Source organism: Aplysia californica, unplaced genomic scaffold, assembly GCF_000002075.1.
Source record: "Aplysia californica isolate F4 #8 unplaced genomic scaffold, AplCal3.0 scaffold00152, whole genome shotgun sequence".
NCBI classification, from domain to species: Eukaryota; Metazoa; Mollusca; class Gastropoda; order Aplysiida; family Aplysiidae; genus Aplysia; species Aplysia californica.
This window is the reverse complement of record NW_004797422.1, coordinates 578,759-596,449: the sequence shown is the minus strand read 5'-3', so window position 1 is coordinate 596,449 and position 17,691 is coordinate 578,759. Positions and strand designations below refer to the sequence as shown.

Sequence of the window (17,691 nt, the reverse complement as noted above, 5' to 3'; positions counted from 1 at the left end):
GGGGGGAATAATAATACGAAGTCGAAAGTAAAGAGGCTGCTAAGGTGTGTGTGGGGGGATGGGGGCGGGAGTAAAAGCATTTGACCACTGATTGGAAACCAAACAAGTAGTCAAGTAACTCAAGGTTTCTGTTCTTTGTGTAACAGACACTGTTTCAAGAGCGGCGACCTTTGTTTCGGGGTAGAAATGACGAGACGGGAGTAAGGCGTAACTAGATCTAGAAAAATCGGTGCTTTTTCGGTAGTTCCCACCCCCTTATATTTTGAGCCTGACCTACATCGAGATCTATACGTTTGATGCGAGCTAAGATATCAAACCTAACAACTGCAAAACATAAAATTATGGTAAAATTCAGGGGGGCATGCCCCCCTGAAACCCCCCACCACATTTTTATTAGGACAGGGGGGCAAGCCCCCCTGAAACCCCCCTCTCTTGAGGCCAAAACCGGCGAATAACAATTGCGGGGTGGGAACTACCGAAAAAGCGCCGAAAAATCTAGTAAACAGCTGATGTTGGTGATACAATCCAAGGTCCATTACTGAACATGATGTCACGTTTTATCATCATTGTGATGGTAGATCTAAGAATTAAATCTAGAGTCTAGATTCTAGAGTCTAATATCTAGATTCTAGCTCAGGCGAACATGCAAAAAAAAACTTGGCAAAGTAATGCAAAAATTGCAGAATTTAATTACACTCCTGTCAGTAAATTCGTTCCCTTAACTTATATTATAAAACATACCATTGTTGTGATAAGCCGCTGTCTTCCTCGATTCCCAACACGTTGGTCGCAAGGTGCCCTAGCCTCCTAGCAGTCTATAGCAGTCGGTATTTTCTAGAACCACATGGAAATGTTCTGCGCATGCGAAATAACCTTAATTTATTTGAGGAGTCATTGATGTACAACCAAGAATAATATTTTAGGAAAAATAAAAAAATAATTAGCAGTACAAAATACTTTATATATTTTTTCTTATAGAAAATCAAAATATCAATGGCATTAGTGTAATAAATATATGGAGTCTTTATCTCAATTACCATAATAAATGAAAATGAAAGAATGCTCCCTCTTGTAGAAGCTGATGAAATTGACCTTTGAGTCAATGCCTTGCAATGAGCCTTGGCTTGACCTATCTCTCTCTTCCACGAGTGTTGAACAACGGGCAGCATTCGCATTAGGCCAAGCTGCAGGGATACAGTTGTGATCAACTGGGCGCTGCGAAGTCTTTTTTGGTCTTCACATTATTTTTGTCATTAAGTTGGTAAGTTGCTGCTTTTCTTTTATGCTTTTCTGTCATGCATGAAAGTGAGTTTTGATAGAATTCGAGCAGATTTTAGGCAGCAAGCATCGTGCAGACCACGTGGGGAAAAAACGTTCGCCGGGTGCCGGGTCACCTGGTGTCTTTGTGATTCCTGTTAGTCCATCATATTTCACATTCACAGCTACTGATTTTGCACAGTTGCTTGGTCAGAATGTAATGTTACCTTTTCCTTTGAATTTATTTCAGGTTTTTATTAAAAGCTAGCGTAGATCTAGAAATCTAGTTGCTCATTTGCGTTCTGGAAAATGAGAACTTTTAATTTGCATGTTCATACTGTCGACATGTCTGTCATGCGAGTGGACAAGACAAAAAGAAGGCTTAGATCTAGATATCTAGATTCTAAATCTAGATTCTAGAAGGCTAAGGCAGCCTTGCCATAGATAGGCTAACCGACTGAACCTCCCCCCCCCCCCCTTTTAAAAAGAATTTCTGAGAGTTGAATTTTGGGCGCTTTTTCGGTAGTCCCCACCCCGCAATTTTATTCATGGGTTTGGGCCACAAGAGTAGGGGGGTTTCAGGGGGGCATGCCCCCCTGAATTTTACCATAATTTAATGTTTTGCAGTTGTTAGGTTTGATATCTTAGCTCACCGCGAATCAAACGTATAGATCTAGAATCTAGATCTAATATCTAGATGTAGGTCAGGCTCAAATAAGGAAGGGGGGTGGGAACTAGACTTCTACCGAAAAAGCACCGAATTCTCATCTGTAAGGTAAAGTAGATCTACACAAGTTTAGGCCCAACCCCTATAGATCTAGATTTCTAGATCTAGAAACAAAATCTTCGCATGCGAATTTCGGACTCGGCCTTGCGAAATTCTGGTAGACTCTAGAATCTATGGGTTTACACAATGACAAAAAGGTTGGTGTGGAAAAAATAGTTCGCACCCGAAATTCGCATCAGTCATCAGTTTTTCGGGCAAATAGAATGTCAGTTTTATTAGATTCTAGAATAGGTGGTTAAGGAAAGCCAGAGTGTTGTATATATAGATCTACTAAGTTTTACTCCAGCCTAGATCTAGATCTCTAGATCTAGATCTAATGCATGCATCTAATAATGTACTTTTTTTTTTTCTATTCCTCAGAAAGGTCAAAATGCACAGGTTACCCGCAGTTTTCCGCTCTGCGGCTGCGAAAAAGCTTGTTCCTGCCCTTACAAGATGTTATGCAAAAGACATCAAATTTGGTCCAGATGCACGGGCTCTTATGTTGCAAGGTGTTGACCTTCTTACAGATGCTGTTGCTGTCACAATGGGTCCTAAGGTATACTGTTCGTAATGAATGGTTTTGTTTTGTTTTTTTATGACAGTTAAGTCTGTAATGGATAGGAACAGCAGAGGCATGATATTTAAATTGTTTTCCAATGAGCATGTTATTGCTCTTGTTCCTGTCCCATTTTTTGCTTTTCAACGAAACTTATTGATTATATTATTATTATTGCATTACGTTTTTTTGCTGGTGTTAATTTTTAAAAAATTTCTTCGAAGCTCAGATATCTTGTCTTGATTGTTTTCCTTGTTGTGTGCCGATAATCTGATTCAAATATTTTTCTGTGGTTGTGGAAATCTTATGAAATATCTGGCATTTTTCAACCGTAAAAAAATTGTGTTTTTTGTTACTTTTTGCTGGGCTTCTGATTGTACAACCGTTTCTCCTTTTATCATTTTTCTCCTTTTATCATTTTTCTCCTGTAGGGCAGGAATGTCATTTTGGAGCAAAGCTGGGGAAGTCCTAAGATCACAAAGGATGGAGTCACAGTTGCGAAAGGTGTTGAACTGAAAGATAAATTTCAAAATATTGGTGCTAAACTTGTACAGGACGTTGCTAATAACACAAATGAAGAAGCTGGAGATGGTACAACCACTGCAACTGTGTTAGCAAGGTCAATTGCCAAAGAAGGGTTTGAAAGAATCAGCAGAGGTGCAAATCCAGTGGAGACCAGGAGAGGTATATATATTTCTTTTTGTCTCAGTAGTTATTTATTTCTTGTGTGTTTACTCGTAATAAAGTTCACAATAATCATAAAATAGATTTTAGGCTTATTTTTTTGTAGACTGCTTGTTCTTTGATTGTTGTTTAAAAAGTTCTAATATTACCTTACTTATCCATTCTTCAATTTTTGCTAATTTCAGCGTGTAACTAAAAAAAGTTTTGTTAGTCAGAAAGGATTAAAAGAGCAAATAATAATCTGGATTTTAAAGAAAGTGATTAAGTTGGTTCTTCACCTGATCTTATCATAGATACAGTGTACACATTCAATGTAGTAATGCCTTCTACACGTATGTGTCCTTTTGAAGAAATTTTAATATTTCGAATATCATCACATTCAGGAGTCTAATTTGGTTTGTTTGTACTTTATTTACAAAAGGTGGGGGGGGGGGGGAACGTTCTTTAATATGAATCTTGATAAGCACTTGCAATTCAAATCGAAATTTACCGATAATTAGATGTATGATATTTAAAATTGGATTTAAATGTTTTCTAGTCTCATATTTTTGTTCATTTGTTTGTTTGTTTTTTCTTAGGTGTGATGATTGCAGTTGATGCTGTTGTGGAACAGTTGAAGAAAATGTCAAAGCCAGTGACAACGCCTGAGGAAATTGCACAGGTATAGTTTTGAAGCTTTAAAAAAAAAAAGAGGGTGGGGGTAAAGTTCAGGTGTGTAAAAAAAAAAGCAAAAAACAATTAGGAGTATGTGGCAGGGTGAGGGTTATGTTACAAACTATAGCTGTATCTTCCTTTTCAAAGAACAGAAAGATATGTTGACGGTAGGTTATGCAGGGAAAAGTAAAAGTTTAAAAAGGAAAAAGTGCATACTTATTTCTCATTGTTCTTTAATAGTAAATATTTTAGTTCAAAGTAAGAAATTCAGCTGCTGTTGGAGGTCACCCAAGGAGTTTTAATTTGAAGTCCTCAGAAGTTTGGGTTGGTTTGTGTTGGCTGTTTGTACTTAAAACTACATGGGCTATCCAGCCATGCCAATTGCCCTGTATTCTGCAGTCTGGGAATTTTGAGAGGACATTAACTGCATTACAAATTACACCAAAACCAATCCCTCTTGGTGTAATTTTGTTCATTGTTGCATCATCTGATGTCGTAGCATTTGGGTGTCCCTGACTGGGTTTTGGAAAAGTTGGCAAGCCTGGCTATGGAAGTGAACTTTTGTACTGAATAAGAAGAAAGGGTCAGCTCTGTCTGGCTCTATGCTTCTTGAATTTAAGTAACTTTTGGAGCAGCGGTGTTAATTATTCCTTTTTATGTACTGCAATAAAGTATTTTATTCTCATTTACTCTGGTCATAAGATGGGTTATTTATTTAAAATGTCAGGTAGCAACGATATCTGCTAATGGAGACAAGGCAATCGGAGACCTCATCTCAAGTGCAATGAAAAAAGTTGGAAGAGATGGTGTAATTACTGTAAAGGTGAGAAAGTGTTTGTCAAGTCTTTGTGCTTATTTTTGCTAAAACTTTGTTTTTAATTACTGTTATTTATTTCCCCTTGGAAATTGGATCTTTTAGTTTGAAATGTGATTTGAAGAGTGGAGATATTACTAATGACAATTGTTTTAATTTTCGTAAGCACATCACCGGATTGGTTCATGCTCTTTATGACATGTTACCTAACAAGAATGTGCAATATTATTGGCAGAGGAATGATTTCCCAGTGGCTGATTAGTCAGTGGTTCATTTTTCGTCTGACATTGATTTTAGTAAAATGTGGCTGTTTTCAAACTGGCAGGCGTAACATTGTTTGCCTTCTTGATGTATATAGATGGGTTGTTTTTTTTTCTGACTGGAAAGAATAGTGAAAAAAATCCTTTGATTGGGATATTATCAATGACAATGGTTGCATTTATGATTATAACTGGACTTGTTTTTGCTCCTTGTGAGATGTTCTTAAACAAGAATGTGTGTATCTAATTATATGCAATATTATTGACAGAGGAGTGAATTCCCAACAAACTGAATAGCTAACGATTCACTGTTTGGGTGACATTGTAAGCTTAATGTGGCTATTGTCAATATGTCATAGAAGGAGAGAAAATAGGGGTGGGGGTGTTTGAAAGTGCTGAGACATTACCTGTGACAATGGTTTTGGTATTCTTTTACTTTCCCTCCCGTTTCACACTTAACTACCAGTTGTCCATAGTGTACTAAATATTGATGTCCTGAACATGAATATCAACTTTATCTCCGTCGCAAATTCATATTTTTATTTTTTTAATTCGAGCTATATTACACTAGATCTAGAAGGGAGTGTTTCAGGGGGGCCTGCCTCCCTGGGCTGAAAAAAAACCAATCGAGGGATTACAGGGGGGCATGTTTTAACCCTTAATTTGATATTTTACAGTTCGGTTTGAAATTTTCTTGAAAATAATCGTTTTGCAACAGTTTTGGTGGCTTTATGTGTGATCTGCAGCAAACAATACTGTAGTTTGACCCCAAGTTAAATGTGAGACAGGCGGGAAAGTAAAAGAATACCGACCCCTGAAGCAGTGTGTCTGTGTGCGGGAGTGAAAGTAAAAATTTACCATGTTTGTACTTTTATAAGCACATCACCGGATTGGTTCATGCTCCTTGTGACATGTTACCTAACAAGAATGTGCAATATTATTGGCAGAGGAATGATTTCCCAGTGGCTGAATAGTCAGTGATTCATTTTTCTGCTGACATTGAAAGTAGCAAGATGTGGCTGTTTTCAAATCAGCTTATCGTAAACAACTTTACTTTTACTGTTTGCCCTCCTGTTGCACTTATGTTATTGTTCTGTTGATAGTCATGTACCATCATCATCAACCTCTCTCACCCCATGCTGGAGAAAGGGGCCACCACGATCTGTAAACTCTTGTCTTGGGCTATAGTCTCCACCTCTGTCCAGGTGTTTCTCATCTCATTTTGCTTTGAATCTTAGGAATTCCTCTTCCAAATAATTTTAGGCCTTCCGTTTTCTCTCGAAACTTGTCTTTATAAAGGGTATTTATTTTCCCCTTGGAAATTGGATCCTTTTTCCTTCTTATAAAGTTGAAACTTGAGAAGTGGGATGGGTTTGTTTATTTAAGTGAGATATCACCGGTTGAATTTAATTGTAAGTGTACATAACCGAACTGGTTCATGCACCTTCTGGTGTGTTTCTTGAACAAGAATGTGGAAGCAATGTTATTAGCAGAGGGATAAATGTCCTCCAGAGTGAATTGTTAGATTCATAGTTTGGCTGACATTGTTAGCAAAATGTGGCTGTTGTCAATATGTCTTAGTGTGGGGAAAGGGGGGGAGGGGGAGTGTGAAATGATGGCTAGGATATTTAAATTACCAGTAATGATGGTTGTACTTTTGTAAGCACATCACCGGATTGGTTCATGCCCCTTGTGACATGTTACCTAACAAGAATGTGCAATATTATTGGCAGAGGAATGATTTCCCAGTGGCTGAATAGTTAGCGGTTCATTTTTCTGCTGACATTGATAATGCTCTCCAACTGTAAATAACAGTAAATGGCCGCAAGGTTTAATCTGTATACATTTTTATATTCTTGCTCATGAAACTTAAAGTGTTGCCATCACAATATAATAATTGCTTCTTTGCTGATATATGTGTCCTGCTTGTAGTAGTATTCTTCTCATCTTCCTTGTTTAACAGTAATTAAAACCATTCATTTCATACAGGATGGAAAAACATTGAAAGATGAACTGGAAACAATTGAGGGAATGAAGTTTGATAGAGGGTACATTTCACCTTATTTCATGAACACCACCAAAGGTCAGTGCTTTTGTCTGTTTGATCAGAATGACACATGTTTTTAAATGTCATGTGTACCATAGATACCCTGGCTGAATGATGTTTGTTATTCAAATTTTAAACAGAAAATGAATTAGACATTGAAAGTAGCCATGCATCTGAAGGTTAATCCTGACTGACAGATTTGTTATCTCCCCTTTTTTGGCATAGTTTTGTTTATAACAAGTTGGTTTCTAGCAGGAAATATTGTGGCATGAAGGAGACGAAGTAGTATGAAATGCATCATGAAGACCTTGGAGCCATCCCGATGGCTTCTGTGAGATGTTAAAAGTTGATACTGATTGCATGTGTCAGTGGACACTTAAGTCTAAGTTGAAGATTCAGCGATGTCTTTTAGAGTATTGTGAATGCAAGAACTAAGTTTAATAAAACGAATTTGGTGTTGTTTGTTGTGTTCAAGGTATGGGTCTTGTGGAGACTTGTCTTGTGCAAATGTGACTGCTGATTTCCAAGTATGTATAATCTGACTCAGCTTGGATAATTTTTATGTACTCATGCAAAGACTCAACATTTTGAAGTAATGTTTTAAAAATTTAATTTCCTTAGAACTGAAAAATTATATTCTGCTTACTGCTTTTGTCTTACTTTCAGGAGCAAAGTGTGAATTCCAAGATGCCTTGGTTCTTTTTAGTGAAAAGAAAATATCCAGTATTCAGTCCATTATTCCAGCTTTAGAACTTGCAAACCAGGCTCGCAAACCTTTGGTGATCATTGCTGAAGATGTGGATGGAGAAGCATTGAGCACATTGGTATTGAATAGGTCAGTAATTAAAAAAAAAAAAAAAGATGCTTTTGAAGTTTTTTTTTATATCCTGCGTATTCTCAATGCACAATCTATACCCCCATGTTACTTGTGTTTAATATTTAGTCTCATGGGATGTCAATTGTGCAAAATTAAATTTCCCTTTTCTTGACTATAAATATCTGTTGTGAATTTATAGTCTCTCTCATGGGAAACATGTGTAAGAATTATCTTTTTATGTTTCTTGTTGTTTTTTAACTCTTTTTTTTATCCTGGCCGTACCCCCACGGACTATTCCTGGAATTCAGGGTGTATATTTCAAAGTGCTGTATTTCTTACATTTACACTTAGATTTCAAGGAAATTTGGCAGCTGTGCTAGAAATTGAATTTAGTATCTGAAAATTTATGTGGTTAGGAATTGCACCATGTCGATTTTGAGGTGTATTCCACCCTCCAACTTAACCCTGATTGCCGCGCCCATAACGTCTCCTTGGATTTATAGATCTACCCTTAGCCATCGGTACTGCACAAATTTGAATACGGTCCCTTCTTCACCATTACCTGAATCACTATTAGATGAGTCTAATTCCTGTTCGTTATTATCCACAACGGAATTTACGGCATTTGATTCAGAGTCACTTTCATCAAATTAGTCTCATTCCCCCTCACAACCCAGCGCCATTTCAAGAAGTACTTTGTCGGTGGTAAACGTGTGTTTTCGAGCCATTTTTCAAGCTTCTACACCCATAAAAAAACAAAGAAACTGCTGTTCATTTGAAAATTGAAATATTGAGACAGAGACAGCATCACCATATTTGCGTATTTTGGTAATTACTTGACCGTATAGCTGTTCCGAGTCTACTCGTAGCCGGGCCTGGTACTCATTATGAGTATACTCGTAACCCGGATAAAGATTTAAATGTACAATTATTTTCTTGTCGGCTGCATTTGTTTTGTAAAAGTGGTAATTCATAGGTTTTTTTGTAGGGGAGGGGGTGCGACAGATTGTAATTTTATTCCTTCCGTAAAAAAATATTTATGTACTTACATTTATATCCTGCGTATTCTCAATGCACAATCTAAACCCCCGTGTTACTTTTGTTTAGTCTCATGGGATGTCAATTGTGCAAAATTAAATTTCCCTTTTCTTGACTATAAATATCCGTTGTGAATTTATAGTCTCTCTCATGGGAAACATGTGTAAGAATGATCTTTTTATGTTTCTTGTTGTTTTTTAACTCTTTTTTATCCTGGCTGTACCCCCATGGACTGTACCCGCGTCCTGGGGCCACCGCCCCATACGAGTTGGAATTCATAAGACAGAGATAACATCACCATATTTGCGTATTTTGGTAATTACACGACCGTATAGCTGTTCCGAGGCTACTTGGAGCCGGGCCTGGTACTCATGAGTATACTTGTAACCTGGATAAAGAATCAAGTTGTACAATTATTTCCTTGTCGGCTGCATTTGTTTTGTAAAAGTGGTAATTCATAGTTCTTTTTGTAGGGGAGGGGGTGCGACAGATTGTAATTTTATTCCTTCCGGGAAAAAATATTTATGTACTTACATTGGTGTTATGTTGGATTTTAGCAAGCTGTTATGAATTAGATCACAACTAATGCTGTTTAAGAATCGTTCAGGTTTAATGGTCTCTGCCATTCTGCATCTTTAAAGTATCAAATTCTGTGCTGCTTCTACATACATTTCCTTTTGAAGTCTTGTGACATTACTTTAAATATTTCAGAATCAAGGTTGGCCTCCAAATATGTGCTGTGAAGGCACCTGGATTTGGTGATAACAGAAAAAATACTCTGACAGACATGGCTATTGCAACAGGAGGAGTGGTAAGACTGCTTTGTTTTTAGAATTCTCCTGTAGCAATTTATACTTTTTGGTTTTTCAGTAGATAGAAGAGATGAGCTCCTTGTTTGTGAAACATTTTGATACATTGTAATTTTTGTCCATGTTCCTTCAGTACAAGGGGTTTTATGGCCATTTTTTTTTTCCTCTCTTAGATTCAGGTGTGGGACTTAATACTAAGTGTACAGAATATAGTTTGTTTTGAAAACATTATAATTACCTATAGCAAGTTTATTTGAGTTTGTTATGTTGAAAGTTGATGCATAGATCAAGATTGTTTTTTTACATGTGTTTTACATCATTTGCCGAGAGGCGTTACAGTTATGTATTGCTGATAAGACATCCAGCACTTTGAAATTACCATTTTTAAGTTGGAAAATGGTGGAATCAGACTTTATATTAGTTTAGGAACCACAAACCCCATATAATTTTAAAGGGGCTTTTGCTGCTGCACTTTTTTCATATTGACGATAGTAACAGAATACAACTATCAAGGTTCTTTTGTTTGGTTTTGTTTCAGGTTTTTGGTGATGAAGGTAACCTGTACAAATTGGAAGATGTTCAAATGCAAGACTTTGGTCAGATTGGAGAGGTGACAATCACAAAAGACGACACACTGATGATGAAGGTATCTTGTCTTATTTATTTATTATCTTGTGCAAAATGGGCTGAGATTTCTAAATGAGAATTAGAGTGTCATGTCCAATGTATAGTGGCAAAGAGTGTCACCATTTTTTAATACTTAATATTCATATTTGTTTTGTTTATTAGGGGGTGGGGCTAAAATGAAACAATTATGATATCGTCGTACATGTACATTGTTTAGAACTGTATAAGGAGTAAAAGATTTCATTTCTTCTGCAAAGAATGTCAAGTACCCCTAATTGTTATTTCATAAACCCATTTTCTTGTAATTGCTGTAAGTCTTTTATTAATCATAAAGCAGTGGTGATAGTCATCTGCTCATAGCAATCTTGGCAAAAAGTTTTATTCTATGCTTTTCACTCACTTTCTTCCTGTCCCTGGTCTGATTTCTCTTCCTGCCACACTTTTGAGACTATGCAGTCTGCCCTGAAGTCTTAAGGAAAAGTACATATTTTCTTGTTGAGAATGGGCATCAATATAGCCTTTTCTTTGAAGACATTTAGATCTCTTGGCTGTGAAACTTCACCTTTCATTGTTTTGAAGTGGCTACAATTTTGGACTGATTTTTCCATAGCATATTTCAGAAAGTTAAAAAAGCAGAACTATAACATTTTTCTGTTACTTTGTGTTGATTTCTTGCATTGTGCGATCATGGGAATATTATGAGAGAAGTGCTTATTCTTTGTTGTCATGGGGTTTGGTAGGTCTGCTTCTGTTTTCATTTTTACTGATTGTACTAAATATTTAAAGGCAAAATAATAGCTTCCAGTTTGTATTTTTTTGGTACAGATTTTCTGTCTGGTTTAGCATCCCTTTCGTAACAATTCCCCCCCCCCCCCCCCCCAGGGTCGTGTTACTTCTTGTAGCATCAAACAGTTTCTTTGCATACTCTTCCTCATTATGTGTAGTCTGCTGATGTACTTCATTTGTTGTCCTCAGGGCAAAGGTGAAAAGGGTGATTTGGAGAAACGGATGAATCAAATCAAAGAGGAGATTGAGCTCAGCAATTCTGAGTATGAAAAGGAGAAATTTGGTGAACGATTGGCAAAATTATCAAATGGTGTGGCTGTTCTGAAGGTGACTATTTCTTTTTTCTGAGATGAAATATTTTGAATTTTATAGTTTTGTTTGAGTAGTGTAGGCCTATTGATTTTGATTTCTTTCACTCGCATTCTTTGTCTACTCTGCTGATGCACTTGTCAGTCAGAATGAATTTGAATGCAATATTATTTTCAAGGCACTTTCCAAATTAGCAGCTTCATTGCTTTTTTGGCATTCACCTTGTTACATCAATTTAATCTTTCAGTGTAAAAAAGTGGTTGTATTTTTCATTTAGTTTTTTTACTTTCTAGAAATAAGCTGAGCCGGTACAATGTTTAGAAAGTACTGACTGATCTGTAAAGATTTTCTCCATTTGTACTATAATTTTTTTTTTGTATATCAAAAAGGTTTGTTGTCTTGATTGAACTAATGGATGGTAAGGATGTTGCTCAGAAAACCATTTGTTTTATGCAGTATTTTCAAATATTTTTAAAAATTTAACCTCTATTTACATAATTTGTTCTGATGCTTTGTCCAGGTTGGTGGTACAAGTGAAGTTGAGGTCAATGAAAAGAAGGACAGAATCAACGATGCTCTGTGTGCAACAAGAGCTGCTGTGGAGGAGGGCATTGTTCCAGGAGGTGGTACTGCCCTTCTCAGATGTATTAATGTTTTGGATGATATTAAGGCTGAAAATGAGGATCAGCTCACAGGTAATGGCCCTTGGAATTAAGATTTTGTTTTGGCCTTATGAGCCTCCGCGTGGTTTTTATATTGCACATGGAATCATAAATTGTGATGGGCAATTAATGGACTTTGCTTTTATAGGGTTTCAATTTGATTTTAATGTGAGGATAAAAATATTTTAGTTTTTATTGAGGTAAATTCCATTTTGTCATTTTGTACTGAAAGTTACAAAGTAAAATGTGGATTATTTATACTTAAACTTTCAATGTTTTGTCCTTTGTTTCAAGTTTACTTGGTAACATGCTGGTTGGCACAGTTGTTTCGAAGATTTTTTTATGTAAAGACAGAATGGCTGCTGAAATTACTAGGGCTACATTTTTCTTCTTGTTTAGTTTGGATAAGAAAAACAAGGGAACAGTTATAAAGTCAGTATCTGAATGAACACCTAACTCTTCCATCTAGTCATGTCATGGCTACGATGGCTGTCAATTGGTGTAACATAATAACACTCTCCCTGCTTTCTGGGGACTTGGTTTTAATACCTTTTCTCCGTTGAGAGAGTGGACATTTTTTGCTATTGTATTTGGTACCGGTTACTAATATTGTAACCGCTGTTGTGAACCTAGTTGTATTGGTACTGAAATTATATTGTCAATTTTTATAATATGTTTGATTTTACAGGCATTAATTTGGTGAGGAAGTCCCTGAGGGTACCAGCCTTGACCATTGCACAGAATGCTGGAGTTGATGCTCATGTTGTTGTTGAGAAAGTGCTCAATTCTGAAGGTGATGTCGGATACGATGCTTTGAACGGTGAATATGTCAATCTCATCGAAGCTGGAATCATTGATCCCACCAAGGTATGTTGTAATGCTAGTCAGGAAGATATTTGAACCTTCACAAATTTCTTTGGGGTAATATTTTTAGTATGATATGAAATGTAGAAATAAGTGAATTATAATCTGTTTACTCAACTCAATTGACCATTATGATAGTTGAGAAATGTTGTGCTTCTCTTTTAACCCTTTCGCACTTAGCAGGCTTGGCCAGCTGTTGCCCCCCATCCTTAAGACAAGGGCAACAACTCCACGAAAATTGAAGGGGTACCTTACTAAAAAAATTGTATAAAATCACAAACACAACCAAAAATTATGAAAATAGTATTTTCTGAAAGGAAAATGAATGAGCTAAATTACTAGTACAAAATTATAAGTGGAATAGAAGAGTATGAAATGATATGAGAGGTCTTTCTGATATGCGTGTCTTGGATTCCGAGTCTAGATCTAGACCTCGTATACTACATTTCTTCAACTCACGAAGTTTCTGCCACTGACAAAGAGGTAATCCACACAATAAAAATACAACACATTCACAGAGATTGAAGCCTCTGGTGGAAACTTGAAAGCACCTAAAAGACTTTTCTTTGGGTGTTTTTATTTTGTTTTTGCCATACTTATATCGGGCAGCTTTGCGCCCATGCATCCTAGAGACATGATGGCGTGTTTACAACTAAAATCTCCTCCGACTTTTGTTACCGCTCAAAAAGTGACTCTTTGTGCTAGCGAAACAAGAAAAACACCATAGTAAACCGGAACTCTTCCTCTATAAAGATAGTTAAGTTAAACTTCTGATGATAGTAAAAGTAGAAGCCTCCCGCGGCAACGAAACAAACACCCCCATGGCGGGCGCTATAGGGATGAGCGGGGGTCACCGGCGCGGGCGCTGTAAGTGCGAAACGGTTAAGCTTAATGATTTTTCCTTATTCGGAAGTGGGTGTATACATAGAGGCCTGGCCTCATAATTCCAAAACTGTCGAAAAACCTTTGCTTGTGTTTGTAATTTCATGAGGCCAGCTAGTCGCCACAATATTTTTAGAATTTCAGAAAATGTTCTCTTTAGCCTGCGGTCTGAGTGAGTGGAGTATGTAAATGAAATCTTTGTAATTGACAATGATGCTTTCTACATCAGATTTTTTACAGTCGTCGTGCTCATTAATTTTTTCTTCTTCTAGCCTCTGTTTCTATCTTCATCTCCTGTATACCTGAGCTGCGCATTGCAAGGTAGTTTCACTTAACCGTGTTTGGGGGTCTACCTGTGTATATTATTTTCCTTGCATTCTTTGTCTACTCTGGTGATATATGATTATCAGTCAGAATGAATTTGGATGCAACATTATTTTCAAGGCACTTTCCAGATTAGCAGCTTCATTGCTTTTCTGGCATTCACCTTGTTACACTTATTCTGTTGTCTAATTAATCCCATTTATGACAATAACTAGGCCCTGTTGAAAATACAGTTTGACTAGTCTTACAGAAAACATGTCTACTGCAGTGGAAACTTTGAAAAATTATTTTTATAGTAGAGGGTTTTACGGCGCTCACAACTGCATAAGGTCATATGAGCGCCAAGTGGAAACTTTAAATTTGTCAAATGTGGTTGTAGGCTACATGTAATTGTTTTCTCAATTCACATGAGAAATTATGAGGAAAGTAGTGAGTAACATAGGGGGGGGGGGGGTTGGCTACAGTTATGATTTGGGAAATGTTCTGAGACTAGCCACTTTTCTGTGATTGGTCACATAAACTTTTACTCATATAGATTGATCTGAATCGTTTTCCTGAATGCTGGTGTATATGATGATAATCTTTGTTACATGTTTTACACAAACACTCATCTTATTCTTCACTTGTCCCTCCTTTGCTGTTGCCTTCACCATCTTCTTATAATTTTCCTTTGCACTGATTTCACAGTAATTTCCTTTAATCAATCATTTCATTGCTTCTTTTTCCCTAATTGAAAATCACTGGGTTTTTTTCTAGGTGGTGAGAACTGCTCTTGTGGATGCCTCAGGGGTGGCTTCTCTTCTAACAACGGCAGAAGCTGTCATTGTGGAACAGCCCAAAGACGAGAAAGATGCTATGGGCGGCATGGGAGGAATGGGTGGTATGGGTGGCATGGGAGGAATGGGCGGCATGGGTGGTATGATGTAAGTGGCTCCTGGACTGATCGTCACAAGTCATTCATTGAAAGGTGTCTCTTCTGAAAACTGAAGTGCTAATGTTCAGAGTGCACAAAAAGGCATTTACACTGCGTGTAGGTAGAGCAGAGTGCGTTCATGCTCGTGTGGTAAGCTGTAACCTTTTGCAGAACCTTGTAGGTCTCAGGAATCTCACCAATGATGCTGGGTTGCCCTGCATGCATGTGAAGTTAGCCTTCTGTTTGGGCTCTTGGGGGTGGGGGTGTCAAGGTGGCCATTATGTTCTGATGTGTAAATGCCAGACTGAATATAATTGGAATGGTGAATGTTGATTGTTGTAGTTATACGAGTGTTTTTGTGAAGTAGACCAAGTGAGTAGCATTTGTTTTGACTGACGATTGTTGATTTTTTACATTTGTGATGTGAGAATGAGTATTTAAACAGATCAGCGAATTCTTTTTTTGTTCCTGTTCTCATTGCAGCACTTGTAAAGTGATGCATTGTTTTTTTTATACTAAAAAGTGATAAACATTTTGTGAAATTGAACCATCATCATCTGATGTTTGTACCACGACCGACCATTGTGTTTCTGTGAAGGGAACTTTCATCTTGATGCTGATGCTCTTTGATTACAATTACAGATTTAAACATGTAGAGTTTCTTTCTTTGTAATCGCAGATTTTCAACATTATCATATATTTCTTTCAAATCATGAGCGAAGGGAGCCAAGTTGGTTTCATGGTTGGTGAATGTACTAAATAAATATTTTGGAACAGTTATAATTTTGTTGTGAAAATGTTTTAGCTCTTGTTTTAATAGCAAGGTTTGTGGGTTTTCATGATGCTGGTGTGGCACAGGAAGCATCATATGGTAGCTATAAATCTACCTCTTGTCTTTTTGAGCAACCTGTAAAGGATCACGTAACAGCAAGTGATATATAGTAGTACATGGAAATTTGAACATCATTTGCTGTTTGGCAAAGGCTGTAAATGACGATGTTAACGGTCGCCGTCACATGGAAAAGGTCACATGCTTTATCTCGCTCAGCTGCTGGAATCATGCAGGCACAAGTTGCTCAGTAGATGGTTGGGGGATGCTCTGGTGTGGTTTGCTCCTTCTTCTTTCGTATCAAACATCTATTATTCTCATCCTTGATCTCTCCTTTTTTGTCTTTGTTTCTCTTTTGTTACACCTCTAATCTTCGGCACTTGCATGAACTTGTTGAGGGGGCTCTCGTGGTTTAGAGGTTACACTACAGTGATTGCCTCTCATTCAATAGGTCCTGGGTTTGAAACCTGACAGCTACAGAAAATTTTCTGCAAAAAATTGTCTCCTTTCATGCTCTCTAACTTCTAAGCATGTTCTGTCGTCCTCTTTCTTCTGTGGGTGGTTGGGGGTGCTCTGGTGGGGTTTGCGCTTTCTTTCCTACCAAACATCTATCGTCCTGATCTCTCCTCCTTTTTTGTGTTTGTTACTCTCTTGTAACACCTCTAATCTTCGGCACTTGTTTTTTTTTGTATGACCTTATTGTGTTGCAATTGCAAGGGCGTAATACTTACTTACTAAACCTGCTTTCTTCTGCCCTTTGCCCCCCTCCTCTGGGCTCCTGACTGACTGTAGCCTTTCTAGAACTGCTATTTCTTGGCTCCTTCCTACTGCTGTCTTTCAGCCACACTCCTGATCTTATGGGTGGTGTAGGTAAGATCTAACACCTAGCCTTATCGGATAAGGGCGTAAAATCTCGGAGGTCACATGTGCAAGATGCGCACGTTTAAAGATCCCTTTGTGGTCCTAAAATTGATAAGCCATGCAAAATTCAAAATCCCTACCAGACAAAAAAGGTTTAATAGGTTCCATGCTTATGTGACCTTATGCAGTGGCGAGCGCTGTAAAACTTATCAAAACGAACAAATAAATGGCATTATGGAGAGCTCATACTGATCTCTTATATTTTTTTGTCATTGGTAAGCCCGAATTATGGATTTGTGGAACACATTTGTCAATCCCGGATGTGTTTGAGTTATCCATGCCTTACTAAAACCTCTCTTCGTTTCATCATTTTAAAATCAACTAGATCTATCTTTACTCTGCACTAATAAAGACAGGTCGCTTATTGTTTGTAGACCTACAACCCATTTCAAGATAGGATGATGTAGTTGTGGATAAGTTTGTAAACTAAAATTTTATTGCCAAGTCATCCATCCATTCATTTATCGAGTTGCAATTGTTGATGTCAAGTAATTGGGAGTAGTTATTAGGAAAGCTGCATCGCTGAACTGTTTTCCCTATGATGATGACTATCAATCATCATCACCTACAGTCTGATCTCAATCTGTTCCCTGACTCTGACATATCAGTGTTCATCAGAACAGCGAGTCTGCTTTTTTTACACCAATCATTCAAAGGCTTTGCAGACGTGACCATGATTGAAGCGTTCTTTTGTGGGTGGTTGGCGGGTGCTCTGGTGCTAGGGAGGTAACCAATAGAATTTCATATAATACTTATACTATTAATACATGTAATATAATAGCATTTGCGCAGGGCAAACTCCCGCTCAACAAAACACTATATATGTGCTTTATAATCTATATTATTACTTTTAGTAATTACCCCAGTGG

The 17,691-nt window shown here is 37.4% G+C and overlaps 2 protein-coding genes across 2 annotated transcripts in view; one reads left to right on the top strand and one right to left on the bottom strand.

Moving 5' to 3' along the window:
• LOC101862575 (10 kDa heat shock protein, mitochondrial) overlaps positions 1-850 on the bottom strand; it is a 6,217-nt gene extending 5,367 nt beyond the window's left edge. Inside the window, exon 1 of the mRNA XM_005097331.3 lies at positions 742-850. Within this exon, the coding sequence (XP_005097388.1) occupies positions 742-744 (3 nt within the window). The 5' untranslated portion in view covers positions 745-850. The remainder of the gene's footprint in view (positions 1-741) is intronic.
• Positions 851-1,107: 257 nt separating this feature from the next.
• LOC101862343 (heat shock protein 60A) lies at positions 1,108-15,852 on the top strand. Its single transcript, XM_005097330.3, has 13 exons — positions 1,108-1,261; positions 2,405-2,582; positions 3,014-3,266; positions 3,845-3,927; positions 4,648-4,743; positions 6,984-7,077; positions 7,708-7,876; positions 9,608-9,707; positions 10,244-10,351; positions 11,308-11,445; positions 11,948-12,122; positions 12,778-12,956; positions 14,916-15,852. Exons 2-13 carry the CDS (start codon positions 2,415-2,417, stop codon positions 15,084-15,086), a joined length of 1,734 nt encoding a protein of 577 aa, XP_005097387.1. The 5' UTR covers positions 1,108-1,261; positions 2,405-2,414; the 3' UTR covers positions 15,087-15,852.
• The last annotated feature ends 1,839 nt before the right edge of the window (positions 15,853-17,691 follow it).

Coding starts and splice junctions, on each gene's coding strand:
- LOC101862343 (XM_005097330.3), top strand. CDS start 2,415: ATGCACAGGTTACCCGCAGTTTTCCGCTCTGCGGCTGCGAAAAAGCTT. Junction 7,078..7,707: donor TTTCATGAACACCACCAAAG/GTCAGTGCTTTT, acceptor TCTTACTTTCAG/GAGCAAAGTGTGAATTCCAA. Junction 12,957..14,915: donor GAATCATTGATCCCACCAAG/GTATGTTGTAAT, acceptor GTTTTTTTCTAG/GTGGTGAGAACTGCTCTTGT.